Source organism: Panthera uncia, assembly GCF_023721935.1.
Source record: "Panthera uncia isolate 11264 chromosome D3 unlocalized genomic scaffold, Puncia_PCG_1.0 HiC_scaffold_8, whole genome shotgun sequence".
Taxonomy (NCBI): Eukaryota; Metazoa; Chordata; class Mammalia; order Carnivora; family Felidae; genus Panthera; species Panthera uncia.
In genome coordinates this window covers 58,887,936-58,902,765 of record NW_026057586.1, presented here as the reverse complement: position 1 = coordinate 58,902,765, position 14,830 = coordinate 58,887,936, and the positions used below count along the sequence as shown (strand labels likewise).

General features: G+C 43.7%; 1 protein-coding gene across 2 annotated transcripts in view; it reads right to left on the bottom strand.

Annotated features, from left to right (window-relative positions):
• Window positions 1-14,830, bottom strand: part of RAB31 (RAB31, member RAS oncogene family) — a 127,000-nt gene that overhangs the window by 43,413 nt on the left and 68,757 nt on the right. For both annotated transcript variants that reach the window (XM_049620437.1, XM_049620438.1), the window contains exon 4: window positions 173-244. In XM_049620437.1, the coding sequence (XP_049476394.1) occupies window positions 173-244 (72 nt within the window). The remainder of the gene's footprint in view (window positions 1-172; window positions 245-14,830) is intronic.

Here is a 14,830-nt window from a genome sequence, read left to right as displayed (position 1 = left end):
TTCACTATATACAGGTGAATAAACTCAATAGATGGTGTCGATTACCCCTGGCTACCATGCTATGAAATCTCATTCCAGGCTCCTGGCATGACAAGCAGTCAAGTCTCTGTTTTGGTCTTTTGAAGACAGAGAATCAACACAAATGGGGCCGTTGTGAAGGGGACATTCTTACCTGTTTGGTAATATCATATACTATGACAGCTGCAGCGGATCCACGATAGTACATGGGAGCCAGTGAATGAAACTGTTTAAGAACAATGAATAGTTTTAGGCCAAAGTCAACACATTTCATGCAACTTCAAATTAAAATATAAAAGTTTCATCCTACATTATCCCTATAAGATCCCTGAACTCCCCTTAGAATTTTCCCACGGTTCGTATTAGGCAATAAATTCTCCTCCTTGACTACACGTGTGCTTGTGGCTTATAGACCATGAAATTCACTTTTGGGAAAAGGCCAAAAACACGTTTTACTTTAAATGTTACTCTTCTATGAATTTTCTTTTCTCCACTGCTCATCACTTATCTGATACGACGGATCCACGGACATCTCATTAGGATGACAGAGTGGTAAGAAAAAGATGCTTGCCAAGGGGAGGACAAGAAGAGACTGGCACAGATCACAAGACCCTCACTGAGCCTTTAATGAGGAACATTGAGCCAGGACACCTCCCCAAGCCACCCTCAGCCTACACGGCTGCCATCCCTCAAATGAACACAGTGACACAGATGAGCTCCATTTCAAAATGTGAGCAAATCAAGTCCCATTGGTCACTAGAATCCTTTATCTCTAAACATGATAGATAATTATGCTGAGGATACATACAGAGTCTACGAATATTTTGAAGGATAGATCTTTGGATACATCTGGATACATCGTGGAAAGGTTTTAAAAGCCAGTAAGAAAAAGATAGCTCAGGCGAAAAATTGTCAAAGGATACACGTAGCTAAATCTCCAAGGAAGAGATACAAATTGCCAGTAAATATTTTGAAACATTCAATTACAGTAAAAGAAATGAAAATAAAAGCAATGAAGAGGCATGTAGTAACTTATTAAATATTAAAAAGATTTACTATATCCACAGTTGGTATGGATTCGGGCAGGGGAGCACTCTCATATGTTACCTGGGAATGAATTTGAAGACCTTCTTATAAAAAGACATTCAATAGCACTAATCCTCAGGGAAACGCAAATCAACATCACAATGAGATATCACACCTGTTACGATGGCTGTTATCAAAAAGAAAGGGCGGGGGGGGGGGGTGCTGGGTGGCTCAATCAGTTGAGCGTCCAGCTCCTGGTTTAGGCTCAAGTCATGATCCCAGGGTCGTGGGATTGAGCCCTGTGTCAGGCTCCGTGCTGAGTGCAGAGCTTGCTTAAGATTCTCTCTCTCTTTCCCTCTGTCCCTCCCCGACTCATGTGTGCATGCTCTCTCTCTTTAAAAAAAAAAAAAAAAAGATAACAAGCATTGGTGAGGATGTGGAGAAAAGGGAAAAGGGAACCCTGATGCACTGTTGGGAATGTAAACTGGTGCAGCCACTATTGAAAATAGTATGCAGGCAACACAAAAAACACAGAACTATATGATCCAGCAATCCCCCTTTTGGTTATATACCTAAAGGAAATCTCTTCAATACCTCGAAGAGATATCTGCACTTCCATGTTCATTGCAGCATTATTTGCAACAGACAAGACATGGAAACAACCTAAGTGTCTATCGAGGAATGAAGAAAGGAAGAAAAGGTGATGTGCACACACACACACACACACACACACACACACACACAGTGGAATATCACCCAGCCTTAAAAAAGGAGATCCTGCCATTTGCAACAACATGGATGCATCTAAAAGATATTATGCCAAATGAAACAAGCCAGATGCAGAAAGAAAAAAACCTGCACGATCTCACTTATACATGGGATCTAAAAAAGTCAAATACATAGAAGCAGAGAGTAGAAGGGTGGTTACCAGGAACAGGGAGGGGAGGGGTTGGGGAGATGTTGGTGAAAGGTTACAAAGTTGCAGTTACATGGGACGAATAAGTTGCAGAGATACAAGGCACAGCCTGATGCCTATGGTAAATTATAGCGTATTGAATCTGGAAATTTGCCAAGAGAGAAAATTTCAGGTGTTATCATCATTTAACAAAGGGAAAAGGTAACTATGTGAGAAGATATATTAATTACTTTGACTGTCGTAACAATTTCACTATGTGTATGTACATCAAATCATGTTGTACACCTTAAATATACAATTTTTATTTAAAAAACAGAGAGATGCTCTCTTTAAAAGCCGCTGTTGGTAATATATACCAAAAGTTGAAATGTGCATATTGTCGGACCCACCAACTCCACTTAAAGGAGCTCATCACACACACAATGGCCCTCATCCCTATGTTACACATGGGAGCAAATATTTGAGAACGACCTAATGGTTCATCATAGAGAATCCATTAATGGTGTCTGTATATAACAGAATATTCTGCAACAATTAAAATGATGGTGAGGGTTTTTATTTTTAGGAAACGATTACATACTGTTAAAGGGGGGAAAAACAGTCTCGAAGCTGCCTATGAAGCATACTATAACTTAGAATAGAATGTGAGGTGGTCTGTCTATGTCTACGGCTACAACAATGTTTCTCAAAATGTTAACAGTGGGATTTCTAGTGACTTGTACATTCTTCTCATGAGAGTCTGTAGAGCATAAATGTTTACAATAATTTTTTTACATAGGTTTTTAAGTTGAAAAGAAAAAGCAACCATTTTTATTAGAGAGTAGGATAAGGAGCAGGGAGGGAAGGAAGAAGGATAGATCCTGAAGCTTTTCCAACAAAACCATCTCACTCATTCGTGTTGGTTTCCCACATAATACTTATCACGGAATAAAGCCTTGCCAAATTGAAATGATCCTATTTGGAGATTTGAAGTACGTTAGTTCTCGAGGCATCCCTCGTAATGTGCTGTAGAGGGCTGGGGCAGCACTCTCCAGAGTGTGGAAGGAAACAGGCTCTTTCTCAACTCTCCCGCCCTGGTGCAAGCCTCCACCTTGAACAGAAATAGCCATGGGGCCTCTGTGGTTTTTCAGAAAAGGGAATGGGTTGAATGGAGCTCAGGATGAACCCAGGAGTTCCCAGCTGACGGGCCCTGGCCACTTGCCAGGACCCCCTGGAGGACAGCAGGCCATTTACCATGTGTAAATGGTATATTTACATATATATTACATATGTAATATATATTCAGTGCCCAACACTGGGTGTCTGTTGTAATTGTTAGACATCACTAAATCTATTTTTAATCTGTCCTTTAGCAATCCAATCCACATGTAGAGAATAAAGTCAGAATTCCTGCCCAAAGGGAGGATAAAAGGAACGTATTTCTGAAACACTCCTGCTTTGCTAAGGGTTAAGAATGCATATAAAGTGTCCTTTTAGCCCAATTATATAAAACGCCCATTTTTTTTTTCAATATAGCCTCCATAATAAGAAAGGTCCACGTAAACACACCACGTAGGAACAAAATCTGTATCTCAAAAATCAAGATACTTGTGGACTCAAGCACAAAGAGGAGCAAATCGTGGATATCTTCTTAAGACAGAGTTCATTTTCAGCTACAATACTATGAACTGAATCTAAAATGGTCACTGGTGTGCAGGTCTCATGAATTATTGAATAGATCTTTGTATATAATGCATTACTTGTTCTTTCCTTCCCCCAAATGGAATCATTTTGAAATAAATCTGTTGGTGAAGCCACTTAAATGACTTTATTGCCGGGGACTTGGGAGTTTTAATGAGTTAAAAGTTCAAGTCTCAGTTCTAAAACCCAATAATGCATTGACCAACGGATAATATTTGTGGAGGACAAAACGATAAATCACTTCTAGCCTACAATGTGTATACTCTTTCCCATACAAATATAAAAACAAAAGCACCACAATTAGCTTCAATACTCGACATGACATAACTCAATTTCCGTAGAGCCTGAATTAAGACTGATAAAAACACTTACCTAAAAAGTTTCTTCCAGAAACAGTTTCCCGATCACATGAGGTTGATCTAATTTTTAAATCTCACCTTGAGAGGTTCTTTGAAAATGAGCATGACAGAAGCCAATTCAAAATCCCTTCTTTCCTAACTATCCAACAAAATATCTAGAATGCCCAACTAAAGTGCTCAGATAACTCTTTAGTTATTTAGAAGCAGCATGGGGAATTATGAAAAGCCAATCTGACTCTCAAAAGAAATGGCTGTGTATGTCCTTCGTGTGTGTGACTGTGTGTTTTTTAACTGTTGTATGTCCACAGAATAAGAGGGAGGGGAACGGTCTTCTTCAAGCTGCTCAGACTTAGCTTTTACAGATGCGTGCTAACCTTGCCCCCACTTCCAGCAACTGGGAGAAGGATAAAGTGGGCATAATCTTTCCATGAAACAACCAGACAAGGAATATCAAGAGTCTTGAAAATGTTCATACACTGATTCAACAACGGCACTGCTGAAGGGAATGATCAGAGATGGGCACAGAGTCACCAAAATTCACTCCAGAATCATCAGTAATGCTGACAAATTGGAACCGACGTCAACGTCTAACGATCAGGGACCAGAAACGTAAATTTGGCTTAGCCATACAATGGACTTCCAGGCAGCAGTGACATTTACATTTCTGAAAAAACAGAAGATGACACAAGAGGCAAGATAGAGCAGTCTGGTACTTCCCTAGGGTCTTCTGCAGAACCCTGGGCCCATGAGGTGCTTTTTGGAAAAAAGGTTTCTTGGCCAAGTAAGTTTGACCAACGTTGTACATGGTAACGCTTCCTTGGAGATTTACAAAGTATTATTAGTGCGTGAGAAGCTCTGAAAATTAGTATAGTCAAGAAACCTATTTGTTTTGGTTTTAACTCAGAATTCTCAATTTTCTTTCCCTTTTTCCAAGTAGCATTTTTTAACATCTTGAGCCCAGGTATGCTCAGAACCCACCTTAAGGGCAAAGTACGAAAAGATCTAGACTCAAAGGGAATCGAGACATCCATGCCTGGCTGCCTGACTCTGTTCCGGTTTCTTTATTCTGTAAACTGTGGGTAGCTGTGGGGGTTGGGGTGGTGGTGGTGATAACTAAGGTTTTTCCAGCTCTGTGATGACACTCATGGCCAAGGCAGGACAGAGTCTGGATGAAACCTCTTCCCTTTGCCCTGCTCTTGATTCTTCCGAGTGTTTTACCTATAACACAAATGTCCTTTCTTCCCATCCCACACCACCCTGTACATTTACACACTACTCAGCACACAGTGGAAATTATTATTCCAGGAAATATCCAAATCCTCCAGACCACCCAGTCTGCTTCAGGCAAAACTCCTTAAATGCAGGTTTGTGGCATCATAAATTCCACAGCCGCAAAAAATCGTGCATGTCAAGAATGAGCAGTAGTGGAAAATACATCAAGTTTCCAAACAAGGACAAGTTCCAGCAGGGCTCTGCCTCCCCAGATGAGAATTATCGAAGTCAGAGCGCTCTGGCATCAGGTCCGGGAACTTGTAGGGATTGGTTATGTGTTACGATGTTCAGAGAACAGTGTCCTTGGTGAGTCGCTTCAATGCAGCCCGGGAGTCAATGCTGTTCTGCCTCTGGTGCCAGCACAGGATCAGAAATTCTCAGCATCCCACAGAACCCTGAGGCCACGGACAGTCGAGGGCAGAAGCCAAAACATATCCCGTGGTTCATTAGGATTCAAACAAAGAGGGAAGTGGTAGAGGAAAATTCTTGACATTCCCAACATTCCCAGCTGGCAAAAGCTGAATGGAAAAACCATCAGTGAATGTTCTTTATGTGCCATTCAGAAGAATGTTTCTGATTTTTACACAGACCCTCTCTCTCCACAGAAAAGCAGAGGCCTATTTAATATGCCCACTCAGATGTCCTAAAACCCATTAGTAGGTAAAGTTGAAAAGAAAAAGGGCTGGGAAATTACACAGCAGACTATTAACGATATGACTTCTGAATACTGCCATTATAGGCAGCCCGCCACTTGTTTTGATGCGTGCGGATTTTTTTTAATTTTAATAGGTTACATTACTTTTACAATGAGAAGGGATTTTTTTTCCCTCCCCTTCCTTCTTCTTTCTTTCATTTTGCCAATTAAAGTCAAACAGTGTCCTCAGCATTAGGGGATCAAAGTATTGAAGCCAAAGTATCAGAAGGAAGCTGGATTTTAGAGGTAACCTGACCTCCATGTGGCTCCTTTTTGACAAGGTACAGTGCAAACCTTCTCTAGTAGAAAATGATACAACCCAAATCCAAACCTCTTTCCACAAAAAAAAACGGTGTTGGTGGGGAGGGCATGGATTCGTGTTTTGTAAAAGACAAGGCAATGAACTAGGGTATTCTGATCCTTAGAATAATGTAGGAGACAGAAGTCAAGGTCTTGAAATGATGCAGAAATACCTTTTTCCCCACCCATGTAATACCCAACTGCAGAGAACCTCAGCTCTAATTCCTGTCTGTTAGCAAGCCAATGGAATTTCCTCAAAGTCCAGAACTCTGCCCCACCCTGTCCCTAAGTTATCTGTGTTTCTCATCACACACAGTCACCATTCATTTGAAGGAAATGCCACAAAGGTTGGTCATGGCTCTCCCTCTCTCTACTCTGCTCAGGTTGCTTTGGTCTCTCCCACCTGTGTGTAGCCTCCTGTTCACAGAAAACATCCCATCTTCGAGAGGCCTCCCTGCAGAATGGGACAGCAAGCCAACATCACCTGGGATTACGCCCAGAGCAGAAGACACTTTGCTCTGTGGGCCCCACAGCGGGGCCTAACCCAGTGCCCCCCGGCAGCGGCACCTGTCCTGAAGCCCTGCCACCACGGTGCCCGCAGGAAACCCTGCCTTGCTGGGCACCCTTGAGGAGCTTCCCGAGTCTATGACAGCACCTTGCTAGAAAGGGATCAGAATCACACACTTGCAGGCATGTGGTTTCATTCATCCCCAAAGCACCAGGCACCCAGGACTGTGCTGTGTTCACTGAGTGCAGCCTGAGTGCATCGTTCCTGGACTATCTGGAAGTTTCCATTACGGCATTTAAATACTGCAGTGGCCTCCATGCTGGCCACACAGCACCCAGAGGGATCCTTTTTTTAACTTCTGAGTTGTGTTATTTACACATACCATCGAATCTATTTTTAACTTTTTAATTGTGGAAATTTTCAAACATACGCACCAGAAGAGAGCATGGTACAATGTGCTTCCAGATTCTCATCCCCTAGCCTCAAGATCACCCCGAATACATGGCCACGGGCATGTTTCCACCTCTCTTCCCACCCCGCTGCTAAAACCTTCTGAAGCAAATACCTGACATCATATTATTTTAACTGTAAAGGAACTGACGTTTTTCTTCAAACTGTGTCACTTTTCAAAACCCTTCCAATTTACTAAGCATAAAATCCAAACTGCGTCCTATGGTGTCACTAGGGCACTAGGCTCGTCTCCCCCGCCCTCTCTCTCCAGCCCCTGGCCTCCTCCCTGCTCCCTGAACATGCAGCCACGTGGAGCCCTCAAGCTTATCTCACATGCCTTCCCCAGCCTGGACCACCCTCCACTAGATATCCTCACTCCCTCACTTCATTCACACCTTTTTCAAGGGTCACCTCCTGTGCAACCCTTCCCCGACCCCCTATCTGGGCCATAGCAGGGACTCAACAAATATGTTAACGATGGAACACATGTGATGAGTCCCTAACCCTGTGAAGGCAAGTTCACTGGGTAAGACTGTTCCCATTTTACAGATGAGAAAATAGGCTCAGAATGGTTACATCAACTGCCCACGGACACACAGCTCTTCAATGGTGTGACTAGACCTTGAACACAGTCTTCTGACTCCAAATTCCATGCGTCTTTCCATTTCTCAGTTGCTTCTCTGCAATGAAATGCTGCTTCAGTTGACGTAATGCAGATACGGGCTTACACACGTTTTCACTCATTCAACAAGTATCTACTGAACATGTGGTACATGACAGGTACTAAGCGATGGGGAAACAGGAGTTGGCGGGTGGAATTACAGCCCCCAAAGATGTCCACATCCTAATCCCTGGGACCAGGAAATATGTTATGGCACATGGCCAGGGGGGGTTAAGACTGCTAGCGGAATTAAGGTTGCTGACCAGCTGACCTTGAGATGGAAAGATTATCCTCCATTATACAGTGTCCAGTGTCATCCTAAGCGTCCTTACAATTGGCAGAGGGAGGCAAGAGAGTCAGAGCATGGAAGAGCTTCTGCTGCCGGCCTTGAAGATGGAGGGAGGGGCCACAAACCAAGGAATGCGGGCAGCCTCTGAAAAAGGCCAGGAACGGATTCTTCCCCAAAGCCTCCAGAAAGGAACACAGCCCTGCCTATGCCTTGGTTATTAGCCCGGTGACACCCTTCTCAGACTTGTGACTTTCTGAACCGTGAGCAAGTAAACTTGTGCGGTTTCGAGCTACCAAATGCGTGGTAATCTGTTACAGCAGCCATAGGAAACAAACAGAGAAGGGGAAGGACAAGGGTGGAGTCAGGCCCGCCTTCAAAGGGGCTGCCTGGATTTCAATGTCTCCAAACAGGGAGCTCTGTGTTCTAAGCACACTCCAGCTATTCCTGCTTAGACACGTCCTTCTGGCCTTCAGGAGCACCCTCTTTTGTTATTAAATGAAGTCCATGTGCCTCATTTCCTTGTCAAGAATGGCATTCACTGGCTTCATACACCGTTTGGTTTGTATCTTGGCCAGACTTGGGAAATTAGGTGCATGAAGAAGTGAATAGGGACGGGGAGGGGCGGGAAGGCGAGGGTGAGGAGGGACTGGGGGGGTGGGGGGGGGAGGAAAGAGGAGAAAAACACAACCAGATATAGTGCTTCTTAGATTCTTAATAAGCGCAACCCCAGCCCCGGGACGCCTGTCTCCGGCACGCTGCCTGCAGTCCTGGCCCTCTGAGCGTCGGAGAATGGAAACTGGCCTCAACCCAGGAGGCAGAGACAATGCTTCATAATTAGAAGCTGCTTAGGGCGTCCCAGACTAAAACACACTCCAGTAAAATGTCGTTGCCCGATTTGTGAAGCATCTTCATTTAGCGGCGTCACGGTCCCTCCCAGACCCTGTCCCCACGGAGGGGGCAGGGCAGGCGGCCCTGGAGGCCCAGAGAGGAGGGGGAGACACCCACCGGGGAACAAAGAACAACAGTGGGGTCTCTTGTGACAGAGAGGGTGTAGAAGGGGCAAGGGGCAGGGGCTACTTGCAGGCAGGGGCGGCCCAGCCTTGCTTTTTAAGATCAACGTAGGCTTGAGCCTCTACTCTCCACGCTTCCTGTCTGTTCACTTCCCGCTTCCGGTCCCTCACTTCCGGCTTTCCCAGCGCACTGGCTGAGGGCAGAAGTGCTTGGAGAGTTTCCCTCAGGGCTTACTACATTTATTTTAATATATGGACATGTCCTTCCTCTTTCCCTCCTGCCAGTGGCAATCTGCACCGAAACTCCTAATTTCCTGAATGACACCAACACCCCCAAATGGGAACCAGATGTGCCATTAAAGGCGGCTCTCTGGGTGCCCACACCTCTGCTGTCCGATGCCCCTCTTCGAATGCCACAGTCACACTTTCCTTGGGCAGTTTCTGTCACCAACTTTTATTTATTTTCTAAAGTTATTTATTTTGAGAAAGACCAAGAGAGCGAGTGGGGGGGGGGGGGCAGAGAGAAGGAGAGAGAGAATCCCAAGCAGGATCCACACTGACAGTGAAGAGCCCCCGCCCCGTGGGGCTTGAACCCACAAACCGTGAGATCATGACCTGAGCAGAAACCAAGAGAGGGATGCTCAACTGACTGGGCCACCCAGGCGCCCCTCTGTCACCAATTTTTAAATACCGCTGGACCTCTTCAACTGTACCGCTTTTAAATACGGTGATTCCTGAGGCTTCTTCTCAAAGCAGATGTGGTGGCACCGCCCTATCAGGAGCTGTTGACTTCATTTTTAACAGCATGTGCCATATTTGCAAGCTTCTGATGTTTCTCCTTGCCACATAATCTTCATCTGGTTTTCCCTTCCGGGGAGTGTTACGGGAGCAAAGGGTGGAGAGAAGGAATATTTCCCTTCTCAGGATCTCAATTTGCACTAATTAAAACACTGTTCTCTTGTGATGGGGAGAGGAAAGCAAAACCGGGCACTGACCCTCTTCCACTGCAGGTGAATTCCTACAAAAATCGTTCTCTAGTGAGTGGGTGCAGGAAAAGGTGCAACAGAGTGAAGCAGTTTCCCTCCGGCAGTGGGTGAGGAGCAGATTCTGTGTGTTGTCGAATCAGATTCTGTGTTCTGTCGGCTCCTAGCCGGCACCACTTGGAGCTGGGCCTGTATTTCCAGTGGCTGCAGGGCAAGCAGAGGAGAAACAAAGAGCAGCACATTCTGAGCTTCTGAGAGGCCCCATTCTTCAAGGACTTCCAAAGGTCAAAATTTCCTCTGACTTTAGCTACAGTCTGTGAAAAGTGAACCACTTCCTCAACCACAGAGTCCGGGACCAAGGAAAGAATGAAAGATGGCAAAAAGCGTCTTTGGGTGTTTGTCAAGGCTGAACCCGACCTCCTCTATCTGCCACCTTCATTCTCTTTTTCTGTCTCAGGGACCCACTGAGACCCAGCATTTCGGCCACGGCCCTGCCTGGCTGTGTCTCAGCTGTCTCTGCTCACGTCGTCCAATCACCCAACCTTTCCAATTTGGTAGGTGCCACAAAGGTCAAGCCAAAGGAGGTGAATAAGCATAATGTCTCAACAGAGCAGCTAAACCGTCAGCTCCTAGAGGGCACCAGCGTCACTTTGCCTTCTTCAGGTACCCAAGCTCCCGGGAAAACTTCGGACAGAAGGAACAAGGGAAGATTAAACAAATCGGGGTGGTGTAAATATATTTATTATATTATTTCCCAGATTGCTTGAACTATCTCAAAATTGGAGGGAAAAAAATGTTTGTACACTCACTAGGAGAGTCACTGTAAGCCTTTGAATCAATGGGTGTCAGCATATCACTTTATCTTGAGTCAGTATGTATTAAGTAATAATGTCTGGTCCTGGGTTAGATAATAGCGCTGATAAAAGCTAAACCAGCTGCAAATAATAATATTTTGAAGACAGATTCCTTCTTTTAAAAAAACAATTTAGTCAAGTAAAATACATTTCGAATATAATGATAAGTTTGGTAAGTTGCAAGTGATAACTTCACAAATATAACCTTATGTACAGTTTTATGTGAACTTGTTATGCATTTTAACATTTCAAAGATTTAATATTTTATTCATAATTTTTTCTTTAGGTACCATTCAGAGGTCAAGGCTGCATTTCCAGTCCACAATTAGAAATGAACAACAGCTTGTAACTTGCTTATCGCTTAGGACTTAAAGGTTTAAGGAGTAGGTAACCCTCAAATTCATCTACAGATTCAACACAATCCCTATCAAAATACAGCTGGGGTTTTTGCAAAAATGTACAAGCCGGTTCCTAAAATTCCTATGGAAATGCAAGGGATGTGGAATAGACAAAATAATCTTGAAAAAGAAGGACTAAGTTGAAGGACTCATACTTCCTAATTTCAAAACTTGCCAAAAAGCTACAGCAATCAGGGAAATGTGGTACTGGCAGAAGGGTAAAAACTAGATCAAAGAAATAGAATTGCATCCAGAATTAAACCCTCACATTTGTGGTCAACTGATTATCAACAAAGGTGCTGAGAAAACCAACTGGGCCGAGAATGGTCTTTTCAACAAATCGTGTTGGGACAGCTGATTTTGTATGATATCAACGTACAGAGTGAGGTGGAAAACCCTTCCTTGTAAGATATGCAAAAAGTAACAACAGATGGATCATAGAGCTGAAGGTAAGAGCTAAAACTATAGAACTCTTAGAAGAACATACGGGAGTAAATCCTTGTAGCCTTGAGTTCGGCAAAGACAAGTGGTGGGAATGTGGAGAAACGAGAACCTCATACATTGCTGGTAGGAATAGAAAATGGTGCAGCCACTTTGGAGAACAGTTTGGTAGACCCTCAAAATGCTAAATATAGGGTTACCACATGACCCATCAATTTCTCTCCTAGATATGTTCCTAAGATATTTTGTTTTGATTCCTAAACACAACTATCTACACAAAAATTTATTCATGAATGCTTGTAGCAGGCTTATTCATAATAGCCAAAAAGTGAAAATAACCTAAATGTCCATCACTTGATGGAGGGATATACAAAATGTAGTGCATCCATACAGTGGAGTATTAATCAGCCATGAAAAAGAAAGAACCACTGATTCAAGTTACAATGTCGATGGACATTGATAACATTGTCCTAAGTGAAAGAAGCCAGTCACAAAAAAACAAAACAAAACCAAACAAAACAAAACAGGCTGTATGATTCCATTTATATGAAATGTCCAGAGTAGGCAAATCTACAGGCAGAAAGCAGCCAAGGGCTGGGGGACTCAGGAAGAAGTGGGAAATGACTGTTAATAGGTTTGGGGTTTCTTTTGCGGACGACGAAAATGTTGTAAAATTAATTGCGGCAACGCTTGCACAATCTTAACATACTAGAGCCCACTGAACTGTACACTTTAAATGCGTGTATTTATGGTCTGTGAATTACATCTCAATAAAACTGTATGTAAAACAGAGAGGTAAGGGGCAACCCGGGTGGTTCAGTCGGTTAAGTGTCCAACTCTTGATTTCGGCTCAGGTCCTGATCTCACACGGGATCTAGCCTCTCGTCAGGCTCTGCACTAACAGCACAGAGCCTGCCTGAGATTCTTTCTCTCCCTCTCTCTCTCTCTGCCCCTCCCCCACTCACACTCTTGCTCTCCAAAATCAACAAAATAAACTAAAAATTTTTTCTCAAAAAAAAAAAAAAAAACCACTAGAGGTAGTACTCTACATGCTGATAATCCACACAGAAACAAATATAGACAAAAACATTTATCAGCTGATTTTATTTCTAACCACTAGAACTCCAGGATGGATTATCCAAAAAAAGATGAAAGCATGGCTCAACGGCTTCCGAGGTGAACTGGGCAATGAAAACAAGAAGCTTATGAGACTGAAGCACTGAGCAAGTCTAGAACAGGTGAGGGAGTGAACAGGAAAAGAGTTCCAGAGGAACAGGTAAACAGAGAATTTCACACCACAGCTATCTTCATTGGGCTGTTTTCAGAAACACAGAGAGGGACCATCTCAGGCACCAGGAAGTAATGAATATACAGCTCACCCTTGAACAACACGGGTCTGAACTACACAAGTCCGCTTAAATGCAGATGTTTTTGCAGTACAGAACTATGCACACATTTTCTCCTACGATTTTCTTTTTTTTAATTTTTTTAATGTTTTTATTTATTTTTGAGACAGAGAGAGACAGCATGAGCAGGGGAGGGGCAGAGAGAGAGGGAGACACAGAATCCAAAGCAGGCTCCAGGCTCTGAGCTATCAGCACAGAGCCGGACGCGGGGCTCGAACTCACGGAGTGTGAGATCATGATCTGAGCTAAAGTCAGACGCTTAACCGACTGGGCCACCCGGGCGCCCCTTCTCCTATGATTTTCTAATACACTTTCTTTTCTCTAGCTTACTTTATTGTAAGAATACAGTATATTACATGTAACATACAAAATACGTGTTCATTGACTGCTTATCAGTAAGGCTTCCAGTCAACAGTAGGCTATTAGTAATTAAGTTTTAGGGGAGTCCAAAGCTATACATAGATTTTCAACTGCGAGGGGTCAACCCCACTAACCCCCACATTGTTCAAGGATCAACTGTATTTTAAAAGCCACAGGGGGGCAAACATTTCTATAATTTCAGATTTCTTAACAGGAAATTCATTTTGGGTAAAATACCATAGAGTGTGTAAAAGTAAAGTTCAGTGGGAAAAGATGGAGGCAGATGTCTGAAAAGAAGTTCCAGGCTGGGAGAAGTTGAGCCTCCAAGGTACACAGAGCAAGAGAACCAGATGCCTACGGAAGACAAAATTATGACCACCAATTCTTCACTTCTCCATGAATTCATGCCCTGTTTATGCCAATGTAGTATTTGCACTTCCTCTAAAGGCCATGTTTCTATCTTTTGACTTCAGGCTCTGCCATGTGACTTGCCTTGGTCAATGGGATGTAGGCCATGTGACATGTGCCCATTCTAACCCTAGCATGAAGAGGCCTCACGTCTGCCCTTTGTCCCTCATGCTTCTGTATTGCCTGAGAAGAGCTTCCTCGGGGAGCTGTTGTCTCTCTAACCCCAGAATGAACAGCAAGCAAAGTCCCCCTGCCAGCGCACAGACCCGCACCTTGAAACAGAGCCACCTCAGACTCAGGTCATGATACCAGGGATCGTGGGATTGAGCCCCTCGTCAGGCTCTATGCTGATCGTGGAGCCTGCTGGAGGTTTCTCTCTCTCTCTCTCTCTCTCTCTCTCTCTCTTTCCTGCTCTCACTCTGCCCCCTCCCCTGTTCGCTGTCTCCCTAAAATAAATAAATAACCCAAAAAAGACAGTAGTAATAAATTATATAATTTCCTACACAAATCTTTGCATCATGTCATTTTTACTGTTAAGTTCAAAGCTCCATAATTCCTGGTACATGGGGGGGGGGGCTCTTTTTTAGTCTGTATGTGTGTTCTCCAATTTCATCTTAAAAAATATATAACGATGAGCTTGATTTCAGAAGTCAATCTATTTAACTTAAGATGTGTTAAGTAGAGTAAGGGGAGAGTTTTCATTCTGACAAAAGAACTACCAATTCACCTTTGTGGAATTTGACCGTGGTGCATTTGAAACCCAAATTTTATAAATGCAACCATTACGACTGAGGCAC